The sequence below is a fragment of the Anomalospiza imberbis genome, chromosome 24 (genome assembly GCF_031753505.1).
Source record: "Anomalospiza imberbis isolate Cuckoo-Finch-1a 21T00152 chromosome 24, ASM3175350v1, whole genome shotgun sequence".
NCBI classification, from domain to species: Eukaryota; Metazoa; Chordata; class Aves; order Passeriformes; family Viduidae; genus Anomalospiza; species Anomalospiza imberbis.
Window position 1 is genome coordinate 1706015 of NC_089704.1, and position 26587 is coordinate 1732601.

The window sequence follows — 26587 nt, forward strand, 5'->3', positions numbered from 1 at the left end:
TCCAGCGGCACCAGCCCGTCCTAAAGCAGGATTTTGGGGAGAGGCGGGACAAGGCGGGCAGCTTCTCCTGTGGTGGGCAGCCACACCCACCCAGGCCAGAGCCGCTGTTTGAAGGTGATAAGGCTTCACCGAGCTGGGAATTCCCAGAGGGCTCTTTATTCATGGGCTTGTTCCCTCCCTGGGAGCAAAGGAAGTCGCTGTTCGAGAATCGTCACCAACATGCCTCACCCTGGTCGCGTCTGGCCCGCACCGGTGCTGCCGGGTGCCTTCCAATTACCCAGCAGCCGGAAATATTGTAATTAAACCCGGAGCGAGGCGGGGAGAGGCACTTCGAGCCCGCCAGGTCTGGAGGATAGGCACCTCCAGTAGCATTTTAAAAAAACACATTGTGTCCACTAATGAAAGCCAAGAATGTAATATCCTGTCGGATTCTCCACCTCAGCGGCTTCATTTGGTGGCGTGAAACGAGGGGGAGCAGAGCGGAGCGGGGGGCCCGCACTGCCCTGCTTCCAGCCGGTGTTTCCCGGCGCTGAGGGACCCTGCGAAGGCGCTTTGCTCGGCAGGGAGGCGCTCCCTGGGCGGGGGGAGCCAGCACAGCCAGCCTGAGGTGATGCTTCAGGAGCTGGAGGGGGTCCCTGCCTTTCGCCGTGGGGGAAACCGAGGCAGCGGCGGTCAGGGATGCAGGGCTGCAGTTTGTCACATCCCTCAGCCACGCTGACCCGGGAGGCACCGGCGAGGTTCGGACAGGGGCAGGACTTTGCACCCCACCCGCGATGCCCCAGAGTTCTGGGCGTGGGGAAGGCTGCTGGCGCCTGGCAGTGCCAAGCAGGATGAAGTCCTGGCATGAGGTTCCCAGGACGGGAAGGGCGCTGGCAGGAGGGAGTGGCGGCCACGAGGCTCTAACAGGAGGGTGTATCCCCAGCCATCTGCACCGCGAGGCCCGGAGCATATTGGTGCTGTCACCTGGCTGGAGAAAGGATGGCTCAGGAAAAACGTCCAGGAATGACACTGGGGCATCCCATGCCAGGCCACGCAGACATCTCTGGTCTCTTTCTCCTGCCAGGCCACTCCAACATCTCTGGTCTCTTTCTCCATCTATTTCCCTCTCCCCCTTCACAGTCCCTGTTGATATTGGTGGTGGAGTGAACCTGGGTTAACGTCGGTCCCTTCCCGGTGTTTGCTCAGTGATGACAAAGCACAAATCACACTAACGAGTATCCCAACGCCCACTAATTAATGGTGTAAAACTTTAATAAAGTTGACGTCAACGACCGGCTGTAATGGGGGACTTGGAGGTTCAGTGATGTGAAGGCGCTCTGTGGACCTCATGTGGAGACTCCCTGCAGTCCCCAAATCCACGGGGTGCAGCCGAATTCAGAGCGTCGGGGACAGGCAGGGTCCCCACGGAGCTCAGGGAGCATCCCAGTACCTGGATCATTCCCACCATCACTTCACTGGCTTAAATAAAATAAATGGCTTCAATAAAATGGCTTCAAACAGCCCATCAAAGCCGACATTCATTCCAGGGAGGTTTGGTCACAGTGGGATCGTTCCCTTGGTTCCCACCTCCCTTCTCCCCTCTCCATCTCTGGGTCTGGCCCTGCCCTGCTCTGGGACATCCACGCCAACACAAAAAAAAGAAAAAAAAAAAGAAAAAAAAAAAAAAGCAAATCCAAGGAGGAGAAGTGGTTTTTCATTTTCATTCCGAGCTGGGACCTGTTAAACCCTTCCGATAGAGTTAACAGCCCCAGTCTGCCTTTGCAGAGATGCTTTAGAGGATCGAGGGGGTCGCCGGGGCTGGCAGAGCAAAAAAACCCTCCACGTCCCATTTTAGCTGCACTCGTTTAATCCTCGGCGACACTTGTATTTATCCTGGTAAATCAATGGCTGATGCAGGCTTTCTTTTCCCTAGGAAAACTCAGGTACTTTAATTTATTGCCTTTAACAGCCACATCAAAGGCTTTCGGGAGATGAACAGCAAGTGCCGCGGGGTGAATTTCCACAGCCACTTACCATCTTAAGGAGGAGAGAATTTGGGCAATAAAAGGGGATTTTGTGGCTGGTGTGGGGCTGTGATCCCAGAGAAGCCGGGCTGGAGGCGTCCGGTGAATACGGGAGAAGCTAAAAAAAGGCAACTGAGAAATTGGTTGATAATTATCCTGCTTCCTGCACAGCCCCCCGTGCTGGAGGAAGGGTAATTAAAGCTGTGGTGTAATTAATGTGCACCTTGCCCCTCCTCTCCGCCTCCCCCCATCACAGCCAGCCTTCAAAGGAAAGCTAATGAGGCGGCCAAGTTCAGCTGAGGAAGAAAGGATGAAAAGGGAAACAAAACAAAACAAAACAAAACAAACAAAACAAAAAAAAAAAACCAAAAAAGATAGATTTTGGGGGTGTTGCTTTGAGCAGGTGGATGCAACCCCAACCCTTATCTCGGTAAATAATTCATTTTCTGCATCAGCCTGCTTTTTTCTGTCCTAAACAGGGAAAACCAATCTGTAACCCAGGGAATTGTGTGGCTTTTGGGCGTCCGCCCTCGGACACTGCTGGGACACCCCTGGGCAAGTCCTTGAATCCAGCCGGTGGCAACTTCCCCGTGCCCTGGGGCTGATGAAGGGTGTGGGGCTCGCCCCACATGGCCTGGGGGCGATGAGGAACCCGGGGTCAGGCGGTGCTGGGATGCTGAGCCCTGCCTGTGTCCTTTCCTAGATGGACCGGGGGGAGTTCCAGCAGGATTCCGTGCTGAAGCAGCTCGAGGTGCTCAAGGAGGAGGAGAAGGAGTTTCAAAACCTGAAGGTGAGTTGGATGCTGGGGCCTGCCTCTGTCCCCCGTGAAGAGATGGGGTCAGAGCCCCCCGTCACTCCTGGCAGAGGGGTGCTGGGAACCCCTCCCCGTGCCCACCACCGGGCACAACCAGCTCATGCCTCACCCAGCACTGCTGCTGCCAGCCTGTCTGTCCTTGGGCCATGTCCCCAGTGGTGGCCTGTCCCAGAGGGCTGTCCCTGTGCAGGGAGAGAGGCTGTGGCATGCTGGCACTGCTCTGTGGCCCCAGCAGCTTTTAGGGGTAACACGAAGGTGTGGTGCCAGGACAGTGGTGTGCAAGGGGCACTTGTGTCCCGGCCTGGAGGGGGCTGATTGGAATTCACTGGTGGCACAAGAGGACATTGCTGGATGGTTTGGTGGTTGAGGTGTCCTCCAAAGGGGGACTGTGAAAAAGGGGAAGGGTCTGGAGGGCTCATATGAGGAGCGGCTGAGGTGACTTGGCTTGTTCAAGTCCAAGGGGAGACTCATCAGAGTCTGCAGCTTCTTCCTGAGGGACAGCTCTAATCTCTGCTCTCTGTGACCAGCAACAGGACCTGAGACACCAGCTGGAGCTGTACCAGGGGAGTGTTAGGTTGGATATCAGGCAGAGGTTCTTCCCCCAGAGGGTGCTGGGCACTGCCCAGGCTCCCCAGGGAATGGGCAGAGTCCCGAGGCTGCCAGAGCCCCAGGAGCGTTTGGACACTGCTCTCAGGCATGGGGCGGGATTGTTGGGGGTCTGTGCAGGGCCAGGAGTTGGACTGGATGGTCCTTGTGGGTCTCTTCCAGCTCAGAATATTCGATGATTCTGGTAAGTCTTCATGTCCTGGGTGAATGGGCAGGGTGGGCACCCCAAATGCCACGGTTCCCAGGGAGGCCACCACCAACCTGCCCCGCTTCTCCCACTCCCCAGGACCCCACCAACGGCTACTACAGCGTGAACACCTTCAAGGAGCACCACTCCACCCCCACCATCTCGCTGTCGGGCTGCCCGGCTGACCTGCGCCCGGCCGGCAAGCAGCGGGTGCCCACGGGCATGTCCTTCACCAACATCTACAGCACCCTGAGCGGGCAGAGCCGCCTCTACGACTACAGCCAGCGCTTCGTGCTGGGCATGGGCAGCAGCTCCATCGAGCTGTGCGAGCGCGAGTTCCAGCGCGGCTCCATGAGCGACAGCAGCTCCTTCCTCGACACCCAGTGCGACAGCAGCATCAGCAGCAGCGGCAAGCAGGACGGCTACGTGCAGTTCGACAAGGCCAGCAAGGCCTCTGCATCCTCCTCCCACCATTCCCAGTCGTCTTCCCAAAACTCAGACCCCAGCCGGCCCCTGCAGAGGCGGATGCAGACGCACGTTTGAGCCCCTCCGGGGACGCTCGGGACCCTCCGCGTGGGCGCCGTGGCTCCGCGCTCGGACAGTGGCGCCCGCCGGCAGCGGCGTGGGAAGAGGTCGGATCCAGCCCCCCCGGAGCGGGGCCGCAGGGCAGGGGACCGGCCAGCATCCCCCTCCCTGGTACATGCTAAGCACAACCCCGCCGAGGACGCGCTGAGCCCCGGGGAGCCGTCCCCTCCGCGGGGCTGGGGACGGCCCTGGCCCCACCACGCACCCCCGCGACCCCCAGCCGCTCGCCTCCGCTTCCCGCTGCCCTCTCCCCCCCGGCTCCTCCCTTTCCTTCGTGGTGTTCGGTGTCCATACTTATAGAGTCCGTTTCGGGGGGTCGGGGGGGTCCCGCCATGTGGGACAGGAGGTGGGGGACAGCGGTGGGACAGGGACTCCCCGGGAAGGGCCTCTCCACGCTGTATCGCGGCACCGCGGTCAATACAAGAGGTGTTTCTCGTGGCACGCCTGGGCTGATGGCCACCCCGCGGGGACATCGGCTTCCCTGGCACTCTGCCCCGGCACAGACCTGGCCTGGAGCCTGGGTGTGCCATGGCCTCCTGGGGCAGGCCCCATGGGGGCAGAAATGGCCGGTGGTGGAGGGAAACTGAGGCACGGGGCAGCTGGGACCCCACAACCCCAGCGTGGGAGCCAGGAGATGGGGCATCACAACAGGTAAGGGGACACAATGGCATGGGGACAGGCCACCCTCCCTGCATCTCACAGCCCCGGAACTCCCTCACACCCGCCCATCATGCCCCAGGAGCACCCAGCCCATCCCAGCCTCATCAGGACTTTATTGGGTGCCAGCATGAGCCCCAACACCCCCATCCATGGGTCCCCCCAACACCTGCAGCCCCACAGGGGCAGAGGGGACCCTACACCAGCAGGGAGAAGGCATCAGTCAACCCCTCCATGGTGGGGGGACATCCCAAATGCCCACCCCTGGAGCCAAGCACACACCAGCCCACCCAAGGCCCCTTGTCCCTGACACCAGTGGCATGCGGGCCCTGGGTGAAAGCTCCGCCATAAATAAGCATTTAAATTAATTAAATTAATCTGCACCACCAAAGGGCCCTGGCAGACCCCGAAGCCAAGCACCCCAGGGTGCCCCCACCCAGGGGGGCTGTGGGGACGAGTCCCTACACCAGCGCTAAGGCACAGGACAGGGCTGCCAAGTAAAAAAGGAAATTAAAAAAAAGGGAGGGAATTAAATATTTGGGAAGAGGTCCAGGGCAGGGAGGAGGCAACATTAGCCTCCAAAGGCTCCCATTCCCTGGGAGGGAGAGGGTCCAGGACCCCAAAATCAGCCCCTCAGCAGGGCCCTCGTCAGGGTATGAGGGAATTAAGGGAAAGAGAATGTCCAGGGCAAGGGCTCCTGCCCTGACTCACCCCCTCAGGCCTGCTGGGAGGGAGGATGCCCCTACCCCAAAAACCCCCTCCAGCTTCAGTGTGTCAGTAGAAAAGGCGCTGGGCCACGGCCCCGCCGGGCTCCCTGCACCCCCCAAGAGCAGCCCCACCCTGGGCACCCGCGGTCCAGCGCGGCCCCCCAGCCCCGGCCCTGCTCCAAGAGTCCCAGGCCGTGGTGGCGGTGGTGACAACGATGCTCTGCCCTCGGTCACTCCGGCCATGCCAGCGCAGTGTCCCCTCACCGCGTGGGATGGTGTCCCCTCGCTGAAGGGGACGGGGTCTCCTCGCCCTGGGGACGGTGTCCCTGCGCAGCCCCGCCGCCCTCAGAAGTAGGTGAGGTTCCTGACGAGTCCCAGCTCCAGCATCCGCTTGATGGCCACGGCCTCGTGTGACACGTTGTGCTCCGACGCCTGCGGGACGGGGAGCAGGGGGTGACACCAGAGTCTGGGCCACGCGCTTGCCTTCCACCCCTCACGCCTTCCCACCCTCCACCTTGCCCACCCCACCAGCAGGGACTTCAGCCCCCCAAAAGCAGGGACAGAACCCTCCCCACGCAATCCTGCTGTCCACGAGCTCTTCTCCTCACACACAAACTGGGGATGGATCCAACTCTCCATGCCTCCAAAGACATTCGGCTACCAAGAGAAGTTGGATGATGACCATCCAAAGGTGGACTTCAACCTTCATCAGGGGAGGGGAGTGAGAGGGAAGAAGCTCCCATGCCATTCAGCATCCTGGCACTGCTCTGTGAGCTGCCATCCCACCTCCTGGGGGAAAAATGGGGGGAACAGGGACAAAACTGTGGGGCAAACACTTACGGCCATGGACTTGAGCGTGATCTGTTCGTAGTAGTGGATGGTTTGCTTCCTGTTGGCCGAATCGGGGTAGCCAAAGCCCGCGATGTGCACCAGGTCACAGAAGTGCAGTGCCAAGGTGATGGCCAGCAGCCCCGTGGTGGGCTTCTGGGGAACAGAGAGCCACAGCCTTCAGGGAGCTGCACGGGGACAGCTGACCCCCCTCAGGGTGTGCAGGATGGCTGGCCATGCCCACCCCTTACCTGTTTGACCTTCCGTGGTTGCTTCATGGGGAGGTTGAGCAGTTTAGCAGCAGTTACTTCCATGTAGTAGGGATTGAGGACGCGCACTTGCTCCGGGTTGGCGTCCCAGATCAATGGGGGCTGTTTCCAAAATCCTTTCCGAACCTGCAAGAGGCCAGACGTCCCCAGGCGTGGGGTGGCGTGACAGCTGGAGTCTGGAGCAGCCAGGGAGGGGTTGGACCCGGTTCCCCACCACACTCACCCTCTTCTTGTCGTTAAGGATGGCCTCCATCCACTGGAAGTCCATGGGCTTGAAGGGCACGAGCACCAGCAGCGTGTCGGGGTTGTTCTCGGTCCGGGGGTCGAAGTGGGCTGACTCGGGGTAGAAGAGGCGCATGGTGGTCTTGGAGCCCACGTCCTGCTCATAACCATGGACCGGGGCGTTGTTCAGCCTTTGGGACATCACAGGTGTCAGCCCCAGCTGCGGGTGGCACTGGGGAGGGAGCAGTGGGCTGGGAGCTGTACCTGATCACGACATCGTAGGTGTTGATGGTGTCCCCCATGGAGCTGTTGCGGAGCCGGTGGCCGTTGCCCACCACGGCACACCTCCGGCACTTCAGGCTGCGAGAGAAAACCCTGTCTCAACCAGTTCCAAAAGCAGGGTGATTTTAACCACTGCGGGGGTTAAACCTGGTGTTGTCCAGTCTCCAAACCTTCCCATGCTCCATCCACCACCCCTGGGTTGCAGAGGTTCATTTTGTCAAATCCTGGGCCCACAACACACCAATTTCAACCACCCCCAAGAGAGCAATGATGAAGAAAAAGAGAGAAAAGCCCCTAAACCCACCCCAGTGTTACCTCTGGATGCTCTCGGGCAGGGAGTAGTGGGTGATGGACAGCAGGCGCAGGAGAACGTCTTCTGCAAAGCAAGTGCAAGGACAGGGTGAGGAAGGTGAGGAAGGTGAGGAAGGTGAGGAAGGTGAGGAAGGTGAGGAAGGTGAGGAAGGCAGCTCCTGCCTGGCACAACACTCTGAGTGCTGCCCCATCCCTGCCGAATTTGCTCCTACTGTTAATCCCAATTTCAAGCAGATAATCTGTCTCCGGGGCTTAGTAAAACCTGGCCCACCCTAAACTCTTTTAAGAGGCACAATGTGTGAGAAGATACTCACTGCAGAATCTAAAAACCAAGAAAATAGCTTGGGAATAGTCCCCAACAAAACCAACCTGCAGATGTCTTTAGGAAAAGGGAAGTTGAAACCCCACGAGCAGCAGCAGGACAGACAGACAGACCCCACAGACCATTGTCAGCCTTACCACTTCCCTTGGTGCCGTAGGGCAGCTCGTAGAGCGACGGCGTCTTCACCCAAAAATAGTCCTTCAGCTGCAAGAACAGTGGGTGGTCCCTCGTGTAGCTGCCAAGGAGCAAAGGGTCAGTGAGACTGGGATCAGGGATGGCACAGGGAGGGGCTCCTGGCTCTGCATCCACCCCACTCCCAGCCCCAAAACTCACTTCCCGATGAGCTGCGCCGCTTTCTTTTCCACCTCCCCAAGGGGACACGTTGTCTTGTTTTCTTGCACAGGGAAATAAAAGCTATAAAGGAAGAGGTTAATTAAATCAAATTATGCCTGTTCCTCTGCAGCCCCCTCCTGGTGAAAGGGCCTCCGGCACCCCCAGGCATCCCCGCTCTGGGATTCAAGCTGTGAGAGAGAGATTTTGAGCCAGATTTAAGGCTGGCACTTCCTGGGCATTTATCTGCTGGGCTTGCAGCCTTGCATCAGAAGAGGTCTCTCTTGCTCTGCTCATGAACCTCACACTTTTCACGAACCTCCACTTTCCCCATCTCCATCAGCATCGCTGGCACTGGGAAGAGAGCAGGGCTTTCCCATCCTCCCGGGCCCAGAAAAGCACCAGCATTTGCAAAAAACCCCACAGAGCCCAACCACCACCACCACACATGGAGGGGGAATCTCGCTTGTGTCCCCCATTCTCCAGCAGCCGAGAATGCTGCCACCTTCCCAGTCCCCTTGGATCCAGGGAATCTGCCATGCTCTGGCTTCCCTGTGAGGGATGGGCAGGAAGCAGCTGCCTCCCAGGAGTGAAGGAAAGGGCAGGAGGTCCTTTAAACTTGAGTAAGAAGCACTCACAGCTGTATGTACCTGTCTTCCCGGTAGATCGAGTACCAAACCATCACCAGAAACAGCGCCAGCACCCCGAGTATCTTCCCTCCTGCAAGCCCAGAGGGGAGGAGGAAGAGATAAACCAAAGTCAGCCATGGGCTTTAGATGATTGCTTGTGGGGTCCCACAGCATCCTTAGCTAGATCCAGGATGGCAGAGCCCTCTCCTCAGGGAGCAGGTTTGGCTGGCACCACGACCCGGAGAGGAGCGGCTCTAAGAGGAGTCAGGTGGTTTTGTCTCAGGGTTAAAGTCATTGTGACGTTTCTGTTTCCTCCTGCCTGCTTTTCATCAAAGCCTAGGCAAAGATCCCTTTTTCCGTGTGCCTCCGCCCCATTTCTGTGCAACACAGTCCAAGGGGTTCCGGGTGTCCAAGCCCAGAGATCAAGGTCCCCAAACCCACCCTCCCCGCCGCGACCTTCTCCTGTGATACCCCAACACTCCATCACTCAACTGGAACCAGAGCAAAGCAGAATCCAACCCCCAGATTTCCAAATGCAAATTCCCCAGGCTCACTATCCCTGCTTGGATAGAGGCAGATGGGATCCCTGTGGGACTCACGAGACTTGTTGATCATTTTTATCAGCAGGAAAGGGATCAGGCGGGGGCCAGAGCGCTCATTGTGGCTGGTCACCTGCAGCAGGAAAACAGGGAAAAACTATCAGAGCTGATCCTAAAACCCCATCCAAGAGGCATCACCCCCTGCTTGCCCATCTGCATCTGCAGACTAGCAGATGCAAGGGTTCCCAAAAGGATTTATTTATTTAAATTCACATTTCTTTGTTGCCAAAAGGTTGGTTTAGAGAGCTTATCAAAGCCAAGCAAGCGGCACTTCCCAAGGAGCTTCAGCCCTACAGGTTAAAGGCCAAAGGAAAAAAAAATAATTAGAGAGGAAAAACAATTCCCCAGTGGGGTTTCATCCAAGAAATCCCATTAGGGAAACTTTAAAGCCAGCTTAAGGATCCACCTGGCACCAGCAGATACAAAGTCCAACGTGCCACCACAAAGCCAGTCAGGACAGGAGCAGCCAAGCAGAATCAAACCAAAGAGTATCACATACTTGGGGAACCTCCAACGCCTTGGATTCACCCATCCCGGCCTGGGGAAAGGAGGTGCTGGAGCTTAGTGCCCACACAAACACTGCCCAGGGAAGCGGGGACACTTTAGTGCTCCTCTGAAACCTCTCCCTCCTGGAATAAGGAGCAAAGAGCCAAGGTTGGAGCCATCCCAGGATCGGCTCATCCCATCCCACAAGGACACGGCAAGGACGGAAAATGAACTTACCGTGTGGGAGAAGCTTTGGGGTACAGGGGAGGCTTTGCTCCCAGGGTGAATCCTGCTCTAAGCCAGGCTCAGAGCTGGGCTTGGCTTTGCCCCTGGTAACTGAGCTCCTCCGGGCTCTGACCAGCCACGTCTCAATGCATTGAATGCCAGCCAAGGGGAAAGGTGTACGCGGGGCGGGGCGATGCATCTCAATCAGAGCCTGCCCATCAGAGCCTCCAGGGATTAGTCACCTGCCAAGGAAGGGCACCCACCTCATCCCCTCCCTGCCCAAGGAAGTGCCACTAACAAACCTGACACCTGCCAAACACCCGGCAGGGCCACGGCCTCAGCCAGTCAAGAACACCAGGTGTGGGGGCAAAAATGTATCAAGAATGAAGAGAAATGGGGCCAAAGACGGTTCCACAAGAGCCAGGCTCTTCCCTTCCCTGTCATGGACTTCTGAAGTAAAAAGGGCAGGAGAGCAATTAATTAAAAAGGGCAGGAACAGCAATTAAAAGGCAATTAAGGACAATTAAACCACACTAAAAGCAACGGGACAGGACACTAGAAAAAGAAAATTGTGTCCATTTGACAGCAGAGGGATGGGACAGGTGAGGAAGTCCCCTAGGAAAGCACTCCCTCTGAGCCACTTCTCCTTTGTAAAACATGGATAATTGTGCCCCATCATTACCTGGGGGCTCCAGAAAGGGGAAGTAAACCCCCAAACCAACTGGCTCTCATCCTGCATCCGAATTTCCAGCTCAACAAGCCCCTCCTGCTTGGGAAAATGAAACTACAGCTGAGTCTTCACAGGTGGGAGCAATACAGGGAGAAGGTACAGGGGGGTCTCACCCCTTTACATATTACAATTGCTTGGAAAAAGTAAAATTAGGGGAAGGTAAAAAACAGCTTGTGCTTCCTGGGGAGTTTTGTTCTTAGTAAAACCGGCCACAAAAGCCCCAAGGGGAAATCCACTGCCTCAGCTGGAGGCTGGGTTTGCTCCTGGGGAGCCTGAGTACACCTGTTTGCCCAGGGCTGGGAAACTGCTGGGCACCAGGACCTGATTTTAGCACCAAACTCACCCCCCAGCTTCATCCTTGGGTGCCACAACACCCAACTAAGCTCACTTCACCCCTTCCACCAGTGAAAGCGCTGGGAAAATCTGCTCTGCCCACAATGTTTGCCTTTACATACCAGCTTTTTTTAAATAATATTTTTTGACAGCTTTATAATCTTTTCCCAGGCTTGTACGCACAAGCTGGGCCTGATGCAAAATTTACCTAAGGTAAACATGGCTTATAATCCCCGAGGAGAAGAAACGTTTAGTGAAACGATCAGGGAACGCGGCGCAAAACAGAGCACACCCGGCTGCCCCCGCACCCGTGGTGCCTCTGGAATGAGATCAAGCTCCCCACAGCCCTCCCAGATCCACAGCCCAAAGCAGAGCAGCTGCTGAAAGCAGGAAGATCTGAACACCCCGAGCCAGGTCCTGTGTCCTCCTTGTAGGGTTGCTGGAGGGAGCAATGCTGAAGGGTCCTGCTGGTCCCCACAGCATCCCCAGTCTTGCAGCATGCTCAGAGCCTGCAGCATCCCTGTCCCATCACAGCACCCTCGGAGCCTCCTGCAGCATCCCTGCCCCATCACAGCACCCTCGGAGCCTCCTGCAGCATCCCTGTCCCATCACAGCACCCTCGGAGCCTCCTGCAGCATCCCTGTCCCATCACAGCACCCTCGGAGCCTCCTGCAGCATCCCTGTCCCATCACAGCACCCTCGGAGCCTCCTGCAGCATCCCTGTCCCATCACAGCACCCTCGGAGCCTCCTGCAGCATCCCTGTCCCATCACAGCATCCTCAGAGCCTCCTGCAGCATCCCTGTCCCATCACAGCATCCTCAGAGCCTCCTGCAGCATCCCTGCCCCATCACAGCACCCTCGGAGCCTCCTGCAGCATCCCTGTCCCATCACAGCACCCTCGGAGCCTCCTGCAGCATCCCTGTCCCATCACAGCACCCTCGGAGCCTCCTGCAGCATCCCTGTCCCATCACAGCACCCTCGGAGCCTCCTGCAGCATCCCTGTCCCATCACAGCACCCTCAGAGCCTCCTGCAGCATCCCTGTCCCATCACAGCACCCTCGGAGCCTCCTGCAGCATCCCTGTCCCATCACAGCATCCCCAGTGCCCCCCTGAATATCCCTGTCCCATCACAGCATCCCCAGTGCCCCCCTGAATATCCCTGTCCCATCACAGCATCCCCAGTGCCCCCCTGAATATCCTTGTCCCATCACAGCACCCTCAAAGCACCCCATGGCAACTTGGTCTCACAGCATCCTCAGAGCTCTCTCACAGCATCTTCAGTCCTGCAATATCCCTGTTCCTGCAGCATCCCTGGTCCCCCACAATGTCCTCAGAGTCCCCTTTCACTGGCATCCGTGTCCCATCACAGCATCCCTCCGATCCCCCAACACAGACCCCTCACCACAACATCCTCCCTGGATCCCGCACTGCAGCATCCCTGTCCGGCAGGCAGAGACTCAGCCCTCGCTGGGATCAACCCTCGCTCCTCTGGGGTTGTTCCAGGGCATTGCCTGCCCCACCAAGCCCTGAAGCTGGGGGGAAAGTCCCCACTGGATTCAGCTTCCCCCACACCTGGAAGAAGTGACTGGAAAAGCCCTACTTTGATGTTGTAGGATGCACCCCCACAGCACTGCGGGCTGCAATTATCGCTGCACAAAGGATCCAAAAGCCCCATGGCCCATTCCCCATCTCCCACTCCCTTCCCCACCCCGTGTTCTGGGAAAGCCCCATCCCAGGATGCTGCAGAGGCAGCTCATGTCCAAGCCTTGTGGAGTTTCCCTGTCTGCCTCTGGCCTGGAGCAGCATTTTGCCTCCCAGTTTCACCATGTCCCCTAGGAGATGCCACCAACACCCATACAGACCAACCCTTCTGCCAGGGGGGAAACGCAGAGAGGTTCATCCCTGTATCTCCATCCGCCCATTCCCATCTCCCCCCATGGCCTCAATGGCTCCAACATTTCCAGATTTAAGTCAGGTCAATCCACAAAGTGGAAGCAAGCATCTGCCAAGCTGCTCCCAGCCAAAAAAAAAGGGAAAAAAACGGAAATTAAAGGCTTGGAACAAGCACGGATGTGGGGAGTGGTTATAAATTCCCCCACACCATCCCAGCACGGATGGATGGTGATCCCAGGCCATCCTGGCAAAGCATCATGGACCAGCAGGCTTGGTACTTTTATGTTTCCATGGTAACCTATGGGTTGGGAAAAGCATGACAGGAGGCAAGGACAAGTCTCCTGTGCTCCCACCGTCCCATCCCACATGCCCACGGGACTCGGAGCCACCCACTGCCTGGTCCAGCTTTCCTGGGTAAGAAGGATGCTCACTGAAAAATAAGCATCTCTGACGGTTTATCCCAAAAACATGTGTTTATTTTTAACTGAAGGAGAGTTGGATAGCACCCGAGGAAGGGATGCACTGGCAGTCCCTAAGGATTCACTCTCAGCAGTGGGAACCAAAGGGAGACAGCCAGACAGCCAGGCCAGCACAGACCCCTTCAATCCCAGCCACGCCATCTCTCCCAAGCTTTCCAGGCACATGGAGCTTCCAGGAACCAGCACGGCAGATCCTGTGCTCCCTGGAGGACAACAACGACCCCCACAGAAGCAGTTTAGAGCCCCGGGATCTTCCCAGCCGCCATCCCGCGGGTGTTCCGCACGCGGCAGGGCCGGGATCGCCCCCACGCCCGCCCCGGCACAGCCCGCGCGTGCCGGAGCCTGAGCGCAACCTGGGAGGCGGCCGGGGGCCATCCTGCAGGGAAAGGATCCAGCCAACTGCAGGCACTGCCTGGGCTTGGCAGAGCATCAAACACACCCCAATCCCTAGCCTGGCATCCCAAACCTTCCTCGCCCCGGCTGCTGCAAGCTCCTGGTGCTTGGGGAGTTTTTTTTTTTTTCCAAGTTGGGGAGAAAAGCCTTGTGGGATCGCAACAACCACCAGTGCAAGCCCAAAAAGCAGCAGGGATCAGATCTGAGCCCCCTGCAAGAGACGTTGCATGGCAGGGAGAGAGGCATACCAAGGGGGGACCAGGGATGCTGGGAGGGGGCAAGGGATGCCAAAAACCACGGAGCAGAGCAGTGTCAAGAGCCGGAGCTGCAGTGCTGTGGGCTGGGGGATGAAGAGGGTCGTGAGGGCACAGTGCTGCAAAAATCAACTCCACTGGACACTGGGCATGACCCTGCAGAGGGTGTGGAGCCAGCCCAGCCTGTGCACTGATACCCACATTTGCCCTATTTTAAGAGCCCTGCGAGTCACTTTAAAGGAATCTTTAAAGGAATCTTAATTGCCTCTTACTCGGAGAGGCAGCACTGTTTTCCTTTACCGTGGTATCCCAGGCACACAATAATCCAGCCAAAGATTTACGATAGGGGAAACAAGCCATCTTTGGCATGTGAGTCTTAACAAAACATTTACCCATGACCAGGCTGCTATTTTGAAGGTGGCAACAGCAAATAAGCTCAGGTACAACAAGTATTTCCACAGTGGCAGGTCCTCAGGATAAACCCAAGCTGCTTCTGCCTTCCCATGGCACTGCTGGTTTTAATGTGCTCCAGAGCAATTCAGACCAGCCCTGGCTCCATCCTCTCCCCTCCCTCTATGTTTTTTTCAATCCATGCAGCAGAAAAAACAAAGGGATGGGACACAAATCCCTTCCTACAGCCCCAAAACACCGGCTATGTGGGTATCTCACTGCTCTGGGGTAACCTCGGGCCACCACAGAGCTACAGGGCTACAGTTAAGCTACAGTGTTAGAGACATTACATATTATTTTTATTCTATAGGTTTAATCACTCTTTTGCTGTTTAAAACACTAAAATAAAGTCCTCTGCTTGCTGTATGCAGCTCGCTACACCCTGGAGGTTATGGCCGAGCTGCTGAAGAGAGCAGAGCCACCCATGGGGTGACAAGCCCCTGCCAAGGAGATGAGAGCAACGATAATCCTGTGGGATTTCATCCCTGATCCCCTGACACCGATCCAGACACACCCTTCTCCTACCTTCCCCGTCCTACCCCCTTTGCTGCCACGCTCACCTCGGTGCCATGTTTACTCTCCGGTATCTCCATCCTCAGGGATCACCCAGGGACGCAGCAGCAACATCAAAAGCAGCTTTGGCAACTCAGCTTTGAGCCCGTGGTTTGGGCTAAATCCCCCCAAAAAGCAGCAGAAAGGGGGAGGCAGTGAGCTGGGGGTGCAGGCAGGGTGCAGGCAGGGTGCTGGCAGCCTCTCCCCACTCTCCTGGGAGCAGCAGGCAGAACACTCACCGGGAGCACCACTCCCTTACAGTTCTACAGGGTAAAAACTAAACCATGGAGGGGCTCCAGCCCATCCCCAATCCAAACACAATCAATGCCCCAGCTCTTCTGGGAAAAGGGGTGGGAAATGAAGGGATATCAAGCTCCAGGGCTGAGTTATCCTGCAGGGAGCTCCTGCTCCCAATGGCTTTTGACTCTGAGGGTCCCCTTTTGGGGCTCAGAAGCTGCCTGCCATTGCCATCCCCCTTGCAAGGCTTATGTGTAACCTTGACCCCACGGTTTCTCTCCTCTGTTTCCTGTTTTGCACCGGATTTAGAGGAGCGGAACCGTCAGAGCAACCCCACAGCCTGATTTGACCAGCCCCAAATCCCCTGGGTTCTTCTCTGCTCATAGACAGAGCAAATAACCCGGCCTATCACTTCGCACCCCCAGCATCACCTCAGTGCTCCGTTAACCCACGCAGAGAGGAGGATTCCCATCCCAGGGAGACTTTTTCCTGCATCCCCAGCGGCGGGAGAGGCTGAAACCAGTCCCAGAGCAAATAACCCGGCCTATCACTTCGCACCCCCAGCATCACCTCAGTGCTCCGTTAACCCACGCAGAGAGGAGGATTCCCATCCCAGGGAGACTTTTTCCTGCATCCCCAGCGGCGGGAGAGGCTGAAACCAGTCCCAGAGCAAATAACCCGGCCTATCACTTCGCACCCCCAGCATCACCTCAGTGCTCCGTTAACCCACGCAGAGAGGAGGATTCCCATCCCAGGGAGACTTTTTCCTGCATCCCCAAGCGGCGGGAGAGGCTGAAACCAGTCCCAGAGCAAATAACCCGGCCTGTCACTTCGCACCCCCAGCATCACCTCAGTGCTCCGTTAACCCACGCGGAGAGGAGGATTCCCATCCCAGGGAGACTTTTTCCTGCATCCCCAGCGGCGGGAGAGGCTGAAACCAGTCCCAGCAGGGCGGGGATTAGCAGGCAGCAAGTCACGGCTACTTACGGCCCGTCCTCTTGGCGCAGGCGGGAGCTCGGCGGGATCTACGCGGCCGTCCTCTCTTCCCCTGGGAGAGCGAGAAGGGAGAAGATCCTTAGGGCTGCAGCGGCCGCCTCCGGAGGATGCACGGATGGCTGCGCAGCCCCGCACCGGGCAGCCCGGAGCGCCGGGCGGAGCCGGCCCCAGGGCGGCGGGAGCGGGGCCCCGGCGAGCCGGCACAGGTTTCAGCGAAGTGTGAGCTCTCCGAAAAGCCTCCCACCTCCGAAAAGCCACCCACTTCCCACCCACCTCGGCCGGCACCGGCAGCCCAGGGCCGGGCTCCCCGCCGCTCTTAAGGAGGTGGTGCGGCCACTCGGAGCGCAGACCTCGCCGCAGCTTTCCCCAGCACCCCGTGGCCTTTCACACCGAAATCCCCTTCCGTGACTCACTCGGGCTTTTAGGAAGACCCCACGAGATGGATGGGTGCCCTTTCCCGGGGAAAAGGGAATGCAGCTTTCCTGCCCTCCTGCGTCGAGAACGCTCCTTACTCCCGCAACTCTGGCATCTTTTCCCCCAAAACTTTCCAAACTGCACATCCTAGCCCAGCACTGTAACATCCTTATGATTTAGGGGAGGAAAATCCTGCCGAGCAACCATGACACGCACAGAAACCTTCCTGCCATGCTGCCGCTCAGAGAAAGCCTCTCTGCTCTGCATCCCAAGATGCAGAGCCCAGTTAGCCCCAGGGCAGCAGCTTTGCTCTTCTCCCTGTGCCCCTGGGATGGATGGGCTGTGGTGGCAGCCGTGGCTGTCCCCAAAAAAACACACGAGAGGGAATGTCAGCTCATTTCAGAGCAAGAAACTGTGATGAAGGTGAGGAAGACAAGCCTCTCTCTGTCAGCTGCTCCTTAAGCCCTGGCAGGGAAGGTGCTTCCAAGGGAAAGCTTTGAAGGGCCAGAGGTTTCCTCACCTCGCTCCATCTCTTCTAGCTAGAAAAAGCAGAGATGAGAGAGGTGCAAGCCTTCCCCACAGCACGTTCCTCTCTTAATATCCCATTAATTTAACAAAGAGGGCTACATCCTTGTCCAAGGGGTGGGGACGGAAACCACCCAGGAGCCTGAGATGGTTTCTCATGGATATTTCTCGCCAGGGATCAGGCTTTCTGCACATGCCCTGGGATGACAGGGATGGCTCCATCCCAGTGTCACACCTTCCCTCTCTGCCCAAAGAACCTTTGATTCCTCCTTCCATGGTTGTCTTGGGGGGCAATTAATCCCAAGGGCTCAGGGCAATCAGCAGCCAAACCAAATGCACTTGAGGCCACAAAATTCACCTTTGGCACCAGGGTCTTTCCAGAAGCCCTGAATCCACCAGAGCATCCAACATTGCTGCCTCTGACACAGTCTTTTCATTTAGAGCTGTGAATTATAGGATCCACTAACAAGGTTAAACTCTCCCTGGGGAGCTCCTGCTAAAGCACTTCATGGCACAGCATCAGCCCCTGCCCGTGGAAATGAGGATGAGGATGTTCAGAGCTGCCTGGGGGTTCCAGAAGGATCCTGCAGCCCTGGGTGAACAGGAGACTGTGATACCTTAAAGCACATCAGCCAGGCAGGATCCTCGTGGATCCAAGGTCTTGCCCTAAGCTGGTCTTTCCAGCTCGACTGGAAGAGCGAGGAGCTGGATTGCTGCCACTCTTCCCGGGGTTGTTTTCCAGCCGCTCGAGCGGTTTCCCTGCCATGAGCCCATGCAATCGGACATTCCCAGCCCAAGGTCCAGAAAAGTCCCATCACAGTTCCAGTGTCCACCAGTTCAGGAGCCGCCGTCTCCACCACTCGCCGCAGGCAGCTCAACCCATCCAGCAGCCGATCCCAGCAGGAAATGAATGTCACATATCCCAGACCCCTCAAGAAGCCCTAAACAAGCTGGATTTTGCTCCTTTCCTTCTCCAGCTGTGTTGCTAGCCTCAGTTTCCTCTCCTGCCTATCAGTTTAATCATTTAAATAACAATTTCCAAATCTGAGGGGTAAAAAGGCACCTTCTGACCACTCCCCAACATCTGCCGCCGGGATGCTCATGGCTTTGAGCAAAAGAAAACAAAAATCCAGTGGGCACATCCCTTCCTGTGCTAAAGACTAAAGCCAGCCAGAACTGGCCCTTTGAGGGGCTCAGCCCCAGTGTAGGAGCATCCCGGCAGGAACGGATATTCCAGAGGCAGGAGGGGACACACACAGGGCAGGGATGAGCCTCCAAATTCCTCCTGTCATCATCCTCCCCTTCAAGGACCAAATCTCCGCAGGGCTGTTAAAATAGGGGAGGGGGAGATGGAGACGAGTCTCCCGCCAGACCTGCAGGGAGGCAGCCCTCCGTCCATCTGTCCCTCGGTGCTCCATCGCCGGCGCCAGCCTCCCTCGGTTAAAATTACCTCCCGAGGGGGGAGAGAGCAAAAGCCAGGCTGGGAGGGGAATAAAATCCAGGTGAGCTCATCCTCCTCCAGAGAAAACATCTCCAGTTGGCAGGAGCAAGGTGTTTCCAAGCCCGGCACATCCCTCACGTCACCCCAGTCGCTATGGCCCTGGGACCAGCAGCTTATTCATTCAGCAAGTATTTAATGGGAGATAATCCAGCCGCTTCCCAAACACCCTTTGGCCGAGCCAAAGTTGTAATTCCAGTGTGGGAATTATACTTTGGGAAGAGGTTTCATTAATGGTCATCCCAGTGGATGCTCCCTGTCCAGGACAGCACAAAAGGGCAACCAGCAGGCGAACCCCCATCCTTCAACCCTGTGTTTCTTTAATTATATTAATGATTCATTAAATGTATTAAACTATTTTATTAAAAATAAAATAATGTAATAAACCTATTTCAATCAAATCCCTGAGAATGGGAAAAAAAGCAAAGCTGCCCAGCCAAGCCGGATTATCCAAAGCAGCGACCGACCTAAAAATAAACCACTGCTATTTAAGGATGAGCCTCCCACAATAACAACCCCCCACCCCAAAAAAAAATAAAGGAAAAAATAGACATATTCCCAAGCTGGGGTGTTGAGCATCACCCACCATACCAAAAAAAGCCTACTTTGGGTTCATTTCCTAGCACAAGTCTGCACTTCCAAGAGAACAGCATCCCCAGGCTTAGTGCTGCCGATTTCCAGACACCCCATGCAAATAAATAATTAAGATTTAAAGCTGCGTTTGCATAATACAGATAATCTGTCGATTTAACTTGTAAATGCAGGGGGGATTATGCAGCAACAGTTGTTAATTAGGCAGCAAAGGGGCTGGGGAAGCCCCAGCTCCAGGGCAGATGCCAGTGGACCACCAGGAAGCTGAAGAAGCCAAATGTGAGGGGGACTCAGGGCTTTGTCAGTGGGACCTGGTTCTGGGGCAGGTGCCAAGGTGTCGGGGCTCCAAAACCTTGTGTTCATCCATATTTTAACTGAAAATCCCCCCCAGCTCCCCAGCCCTTCATCAGGAGCTGCCCATCCCTTCCCACACTGTCTGCACCACCCAAGCCCTCGAGGGCTGCCGTCACCCCACGAGAAAAAAGGCAGTGGAAAAAGAGCCCAGGATAAGATTTCTGAGGACAACTCACATCTTTTTGTTGCATAAAGAGCCTGCTCTGACAGCCAGGCTCTTGGCCGCCCTCGGTTCCCCCACCCCAAATACCAGACCCCGCCCAGGAGCAAAACCTGTTGAGCCCGAATATGCCCGAACAGACAGTTCTTTGTGATTCTTTTTTTTTACCCCGTCTATTTTTTGGTTTGGAAGCAGCACTGGTGATCGCACAGGGATGGGCCCGAGGAATTCCCAGCCCTTGGCATTGCTCCTGATGCCTTGTTCGAAGGCAGCACCACATTTAACCCCTAAAGCCCCTCTCTGCCCTTCATTTCTGACACCATCCCACTTCCCACACCCCAGTCCTGTTCAGTCCTGCATCCCCAAAGTTCACTTGCATCCCCCTTCTCTGCATTTTTCTCCCTCACTTCTCGCTTTCCACCTCATTTTTCCCCTCAATGCTTCAGTGCTTTCCTCTGTTTCCAACACAGACAGATCTGATCCATCCTCGTGTCACAAGATCTCACGCACAGACCACAAGCCAGGGGGGTCAGATGAGCCCAACAGCCACAGAGCTGCTGTGCTGGGGGTTTAATCCCCATCCAGGGGTGTTTCATGACCCACGGTGGGAATGCTGGGCTGGCTGGGTGCACACAGCATCAGCAAAGTACCAGAGCAGCATTTAAGACTCCTCAGCTCTTGCTCAGCACTCTCCTGCCTCAGTTTCCTGTCATTTTGGGGCTGAGGGAAGCTCTGCCCCATTGGCAATGTGGGCAGAGGGTGCAGCAAGGGATCCCAAACCCCAAACTCCATTCCAGCTCATTTACCTCCATTTTAAAAGAAATTTAAAAACCACCCGATGTTGCAAGCAGCTCAAACCCCAACGGAGGATCCACCCCGGGGCTCCGGCTTGTGCAACACCACGGGGTGAGTTCCAACCTCTCGCCACTGGCATCAGGCTCTGGTTAAAAAATTAAGGCTCAGCTTACTCAGCCTGGCCGGATATTGGGATGTCGAATCCGGCTGGGAAAACTTCGGCGGGCTGGGGGAGACATTTTGCAAGGGGAAGAGCCGGAACAGGAATGGCATCTGGAAGCGATTGAAGGCAAGGAGCCTCTCCCTGGCGCAGCAGGGAATTCCAACGGCGTGAGCTCAGGTTAAAGCCTCCTTCACAGACCCAGGATTAAAGAGAAGAACCAAACTTCAGCACAGATATGTGTTTTTAAACCTGCAAAAAACAGGGGAGAGGGAACCAGCTTCCTGCATGGTCATATCCAGACATGGTTTGGTGATTTAGGGTTGTCCTGACTTGCAATAAAAAATAAACCAAAACTCCAAAACGGTGCAGAAATCCTTCCATGGATTTGTGGATCTAACTTCTGGTGTGGTGTCAGGAGTCTTCCTTCGGCCCTACACCATCCATCCCTTGGGACCACTGCATCCCACCTCCGAGCATCCCTTGCCAGCACAGGCTGCATCCCATGATGGTCCAGGAGCATCCCAGCATCCTCAGGATGTCATGGAAGAGCCAATGGAGATCGCCAGCCTAGCTTGGACCGAGCGGTCCTCCACAAGGAGCTGACACAGTGGGGAGTCCCCAGCCCCTTCCAGTCTTCCCTGAGGCAAAGCACAGGGAGCCGCAGTTGGTCAAACCCACCTTCGCCGCACATCCCAGCAGAGCAATTCACAGCGGGGCAGATCCGCGTGGGGTGGGCAGACTCCAGCCCTGCCGTGCTCCTGCCCCGTCCCGCTCCCCAGACCGCTGCTTCGGCCCCATCCTGCAGCAAGAGCCCGGAGCAGCGCTGGCTGCAGCCCTGTCCTGCTCGCACGCACCTCCCCGGCGGAGCCGTGCCCAGCCTGGGCCCATCCGCACCTCGGCGGGGCCGGGAGCGGCGGCCGCGGCTCGGAGGACTCCGGCAGACGGCGAAACACATCCTGGAGAGCAGCCGCAGCCTGCGCCAGCCCGAAACCGCTGCGAGCATCCGCCAGTCCGAAGGAAAACCAGGATGGAGAGCGGCTCCTTTGGTTTTTCCGTTGCCTGACAGCCAAACGCCTTTCTCCTTCCTCCAAGGAAACTTTCCAGCCCAACCCCAGTCACATGCAAGGGGTCAGCAGCTGGAAAGGCAAGAGATTAGCAAGTACTGGGGTTTTTTTCCTCTTCCCTCCCAAGAAGACACAGGGTTTTCCTAGAAAAAGCTCAATAAACACAAGGATTACAGCTGGAAGACAGAGAAGTGTGAAAGTAAAGTGACAGGAACTTAAGAAACACCAAAAAAAAAAAAAGAGAACCAGAAGTTGAAACGAGCAGCATGAAAGCATCAAATAATTTTGTTTCCTCACTGCAAAACCAAAACCACTCATGCAAGTGTCCCTGGGGGCAGCATATGGGGGCAGGGGTCCAAGACTGGAATGGGTAGAGAGGATCCCAGAGGGATCCCAGTGAATCCAGGATGCCAACCTCTGCAGGAACAGGACCACATCCCTGCTCCTGACACAGCCATCATGCTACATCCAGAGGAAAAAAATGAAAGGGGAAAAATAGCATTAAATAAATTAAAAAAAAAAAAGGCACAATAGGGAAAGCTGTGGAGAAGCAGATTCCATGCTGCCAGCCTGCATCAGCTCTGGAATATTCGAAGCTAAAGCAATGGGACCATCACTTCATCAAAGAGAATAAGCAACAGAATACATGGGATTTAGAGATATTGCCAAATAATTAATTAGCAGGACTCAACCCGAGGATTGCTGCCAGCTGAAAACCCCTGAACGCACACGGGGAGGGCACTGGTCTCAGCATTCCCACATCCTGCAGCCTGGCATCCACCTCTGGTGCTGGTTGCAAGAATGGGGATGACACAAGCTGTAAAAATACAGGCTTGTAGACATGAGTACAGCTGCTCCGGAGTTCCAAATGGATGTTTTCACAGAATTTCACAGAAGTTTCTAGGTTGGAAGAGACCTTTAAGACCATCGAGTCCAACCCATGTTCTAACACCTCAACTAGATCATGGCACCAAGCGCCACATCCAGTCTTTTTTTAAACACATCCAGGGATGGTGACTCCACCACCTCCCTGGGCAGATGATTCCAGTATTTGGCCACTCTTTCTGTGAAAAAACTTTTTCCTTAAGTCTAGCCTGTATCTCCTTTGGCGCAGCTTGAGACTGTGTCCTCTTGTTCTATCTGTTGTTGCCCGGAGAAAGAGACCGACCCCCAGCTCACCACAGCCACCCTTCAGGAAGTTGAAGAGAGCGATAAGGTCACCTCTGAGTCTCCTTTTCTCCAGGCTAAACAATCCCAGCTCCCTCAGTCGTTCCTCATCCGGCTTGTGTTCCAAGCCCCTCTCCAGCCTCGTTGCTCTCCTTTGGACACGCTCAAGCATCTCAACGTTTCCCTCCAGGGTGGATCCCCCAGGAGGATGCTCCAATCCCAGCTGTGGAACACACCCTACTTGTAGATCTCCATAGTGGACATCCCTTAAAATCAGTGTCCACAGACAGTTCTTCCTTTTTTATATTTACATTTGCAGAGGCATTATTTCTCAGAATTCGGTGCCTTGCTGGAGCAGCTGCTATTACCTCCCTGCCTGAAGCTGGATGAGCAAGCAGCCCTCTAATAATGCAGACAGTTAGGGACGGGGGTTAGGGAGAGTCCAGCAAAGCACGTTGATCCCATCCTACAGCTTATAGCGACATAAGGAGCTCATTAAACATTGGACACATCGTTAGGAGTCAGGGTAGGAAGAGGACACTTAAACCATCAGTTCTACCACTGATCCCAGGTTCTGGCCTGCCTGGGGTGCCTGTCCCACAGACACCCTCAGCAGAGACAGCTGGCAAAGCCTGGGCAATCCATCACCTGCCTCCAGGAGCATCCAGGGGGAGAGCCCAGCAGAAAAGAGAGGGAAATTCAGCAGAGCTTCCCGAAAAGTTCCACCACAAGACTTTATTCAGCTCATCTCACCAAGAGACAGAGATCAGACTTGCCAAGCATCAACCCACCAGGCATCACCCTACTGATCCAACAGTGTCCAAGCTGAGGAACACAAAAAACCACCCACAGGAGGAACTTGCCTTTGTTCTCCACTCCCCAGAACAATAAAACACCACCACTGGTTCACCCTGCAAAGACCTGACATGAAAAGATCAATGGGGAAAGGTCCAGCTGGTCCTTTTCCTGCTGGTCTCGGGCAAGCATCCTCATCTCTCCCTGGAAACAATCCTGTCCCGTGGGAGAAGAGGGCTCCAGGCACACGGAGTGGGACGGGACAGGGTTTATCCTGCACGAACATGCCCAGATCCTGCTGCCAGCAGCTCTGTCCTGTCCACACCAGCACTGGGTGGAGGACCGGCAGGGACCCCTCCTACCCCTTCGGGATCACCAGGCTACTGCAGCACATCCACCCACCAGTCAGAGGATGCTCAGGGATGGGGAAAAAACCCTCAGACCACTCAATAAATCCTCCTCAGCCGTTGTTCCGCATGGGAGCGATGCCGTCCTGAGCTGCACACGGGGCACGTCCTCCCCTCCCGGGGCCTCCGGGAGGATTTTCCCTTCCCCAGCCCGGCTCCCGGGCATTCCAGTCACCCAGACCCATCGCAAGGAGCCCACCCCGGGCTATGGGGAGATGCCAGACCCTCTCTTCCCGGGGCTCCCGGGGTGGGATCTCCTTCGCCGGGAGTGGCCACGGGCAGGAGCGGTGCCAAAGGCCGTCTTTTCGCGGCGAGATGAGGGGGTTTGTTTTGCCAGGAACGGGGAGACAGCAGATGGAAGGGTACCGGGAGAGCGGGGATGTTCCTCCCGCCGCTGCCCACACTCACACTTCAGGCGCTGATTAATTGCACTAATTAGAAAAATAATCACAATGATTATTTTTCAAAACCCCTCAAAACGTAGAAATGAAGCCACTTTCTCCCTTTCCCATGTGCCGCGCTCGCCAGGACATCGGTGCCAAAGGCGTGGGATGCTCCGGTGGGGGTCCGAGCTGGGGCGAACGGGGAGCACCCCCACACCCCCCGTTTGCACCCCGCATGCCAACCCTGCCTGGGAGCTGCCGGGCGGGCAAAGCTCCTGCCCTGCCCTGCGCCCTCCCAGCGCGGGGTGCACCCCGGAACCCTCCAGCCCCCCCAGGAACACCGGGGCTTTGCTTCCCACCCCTCTTGTGGTGCTCAGCTCCCCCCGACTCGCAAACCCGCTCGGGACACGAGGCGGGGGAAGGCGAGGGGACGCGAGGGGACCCCCGGCTGCAGACTCACCATGGGGGGGTCGGTGCGGCGGGAGGATGCGGGGGGTGGGCGCGGGATGCGGGGCCGGCCCGGAGGGCGGACACGCTTGCGCACAGCGCGGGATGGGCGGCGGAGGGAGGAGGAGGAGGAGGAGGAGGAGGAGGAGGAAGGAGGAGGAAGGAGGGAGGGAGGGGAAGAGCATCCCGGGAGCTGAAGGCGCCCGCTCCCTCGTCCCCGCACGGGAGAGCAACAGCGCCTTCCCCGTGCCCTTCGGACCCCCAAAAATAATGGGGCTGGGGGCAGCCCCTCCCGAGGCAACCCCCCACCCCAAACCGCTAAAATTGGCTCACAGCAAATTTTGGGGGGTGGGAAAAGCTCATCCTGCTGGAGATTGACACGGAGCCAGGGGGTTTGCACTGTTCCCGCATTGAACCCCCGTGAGATTACGCTCAAACCATCATGAGATGACACACAAACGCCCTGGGGATGGCTTTGCTTAAAATCATCAACTAATATCAAGTATTTTTCTTTTTCCTGAAAATAAATTAATCCTCACCACAGGAATGCCCCATGTCAGGCCACCTCGCTCTCCCATGGGATTCCATTTCCATCCCACCCCACAATACACAAAATTAGCAGTCAACTTTTGAAGTTTTTTAATTCCCCTCAAAACTTTTTTTCTTTTTATTTCTGCAGCCTCAAACTCATCCCTCCTGCCCAGGGTGAGTTCTGCCAATCCCTGAGACAACATGTACAGTGCCAATATGAATTGATAAAATACCTGTCGAGCTGATGCATCTGATTTGCCAAGAGAACTACATCGGTATTTGGAGAGAATCTTTGCCTCATTCCCCATCCTTCTTAAGCTGGGGTTTCCTTGCCATTAACAACTGGGGTCGAGTTTTACCCGTGGTGACAGGAGAACTTGCCATAATTAGGTTTTAATTGCCACGGGCTTGTAGACAATCTGGGATAATTAGTGGGGCCACAGCTCCACAGGGATTTGCTTAAAGGATATTTTGACCCTTCGGTCTCATGGGTTCCACTGCTTGGTTTATTGCATCTGAAAATAATAAACGGCATTCAATGAAGCTCCAGCAATAATAATGCATCCCAAATGTCTATTTTTGCTGTGCCCCCAAGACAGAAAGAATATTAAAAGAGGCTGCAAAGCTTCGCTTCCCAGGACCTTCTCGGTCCCCAGCAGCTGGTGAGGGTGGATGGGCTCATTTTGGGGTGATGCTCTCCATCTCCAGCATCCCCCCATGGCCCAGGGCAACATCAACAGGACTGGGAGCAGAATAAAAGCCCTTGCAGGGATGCAAATCCAGGATCACCCAGACCTCTGATTGCCCACACCTCTGTGCCAAGAGGTCACGGGGCTGTGGCTCAAGCATCACCAAGGTTTGGGGAGGCAATGGTGATCCCATACCAAGCGTTGGACACCAGCTGTATCCATC

The 26587-nt window shown here is 56.2% G+C and overlaps 2 protein-coding genes and 2 long non-coding RNA genes across 7 annotated transcripts in view; 3 read left to right on the forward strand and 1 right to left on the reverse strand.

The window, feature by feature from the left end:
• Positions 1–5372, forward strand: part of KIRREL3 (kirre like nephrin family adhesion molecule 3) — a 377774-nt gene extending 372402 nt beyond the window's left edge. For all 3 annotated transcript variants that reach the window (XM_068172246.1, XM_068172247.1, XM_068172248.1), the window contains 2 exons: positions 2707–2793; positions 3710–5372. In XM_068172246.1, coding sequence (XP_068028347.1) covers positions 2707–2793; positions 3710–4153 — 531 coding nt within the window. In that variant the 3' untranslated portion in view covers positions 4154–5372. The remainder of the gene's footprint in view (positions 1–2706; positions 2794–3709) is intronic.
• On the forward strand, positions 694–2499 carry LOC137462158 (uncharacterized). Its single transcript, XR_010993607.1, has 2 exons — positions 694–848; positions 880–2499. It is a non-coding gene; the product is annotated as an uncharacterized lncRNA (long non-coding RNA).
• ST3GAL4 (ST3 beta-galactoside alpha-2,3-sialyltransferase 4) lies at positions 4951–11724 on the reverse strand. Of its 2 annotated transcripts, none has more exons than XM_068172249.1 (11): positions 9852–11724; positions 9353–9425; positions 8763–8844; positions 8128–8208; positions 7932–8029; positions 7476–7536; positions 7143–7238; positions 6880–7069; positions 6639–6782; positions 6400–6543; positions 4951–5991 (listed from the first exon to the last, which is right to left on the reverse strand). In XM_068172249.1, exons 1-11 carry the CDS (start codon positions 10260–10262, stop codon positions 5905–5907), a joined length of 1467 nt encoding a protein of 488 aa, XP_068028350.1. In that variant the 5' UTR covers positions 10263–11724; the 3' UTR covers positions 4951–5904. The 2 variants fall into 2 exon arrangements, with proteins under 2 accessions (XP_068028350.1, XP_068028351.1); XM_068172250.1 differs by having other exon boundaries at positions 8775–8844; positions 9852–11723.
• On the forward strand, positions 7139–7690 carry LOC137462156 (uncharacterized). Its single transcript, XR_010993604.1, has 2 exons — positions 7139–7560; positions 7606–7690. It is a non-coding gene; the product is annotated as an uncharacterized lncRNA (long non-coding RNA).
• Positions 11725–26587: the final 14863 nt, after the last annotated feature.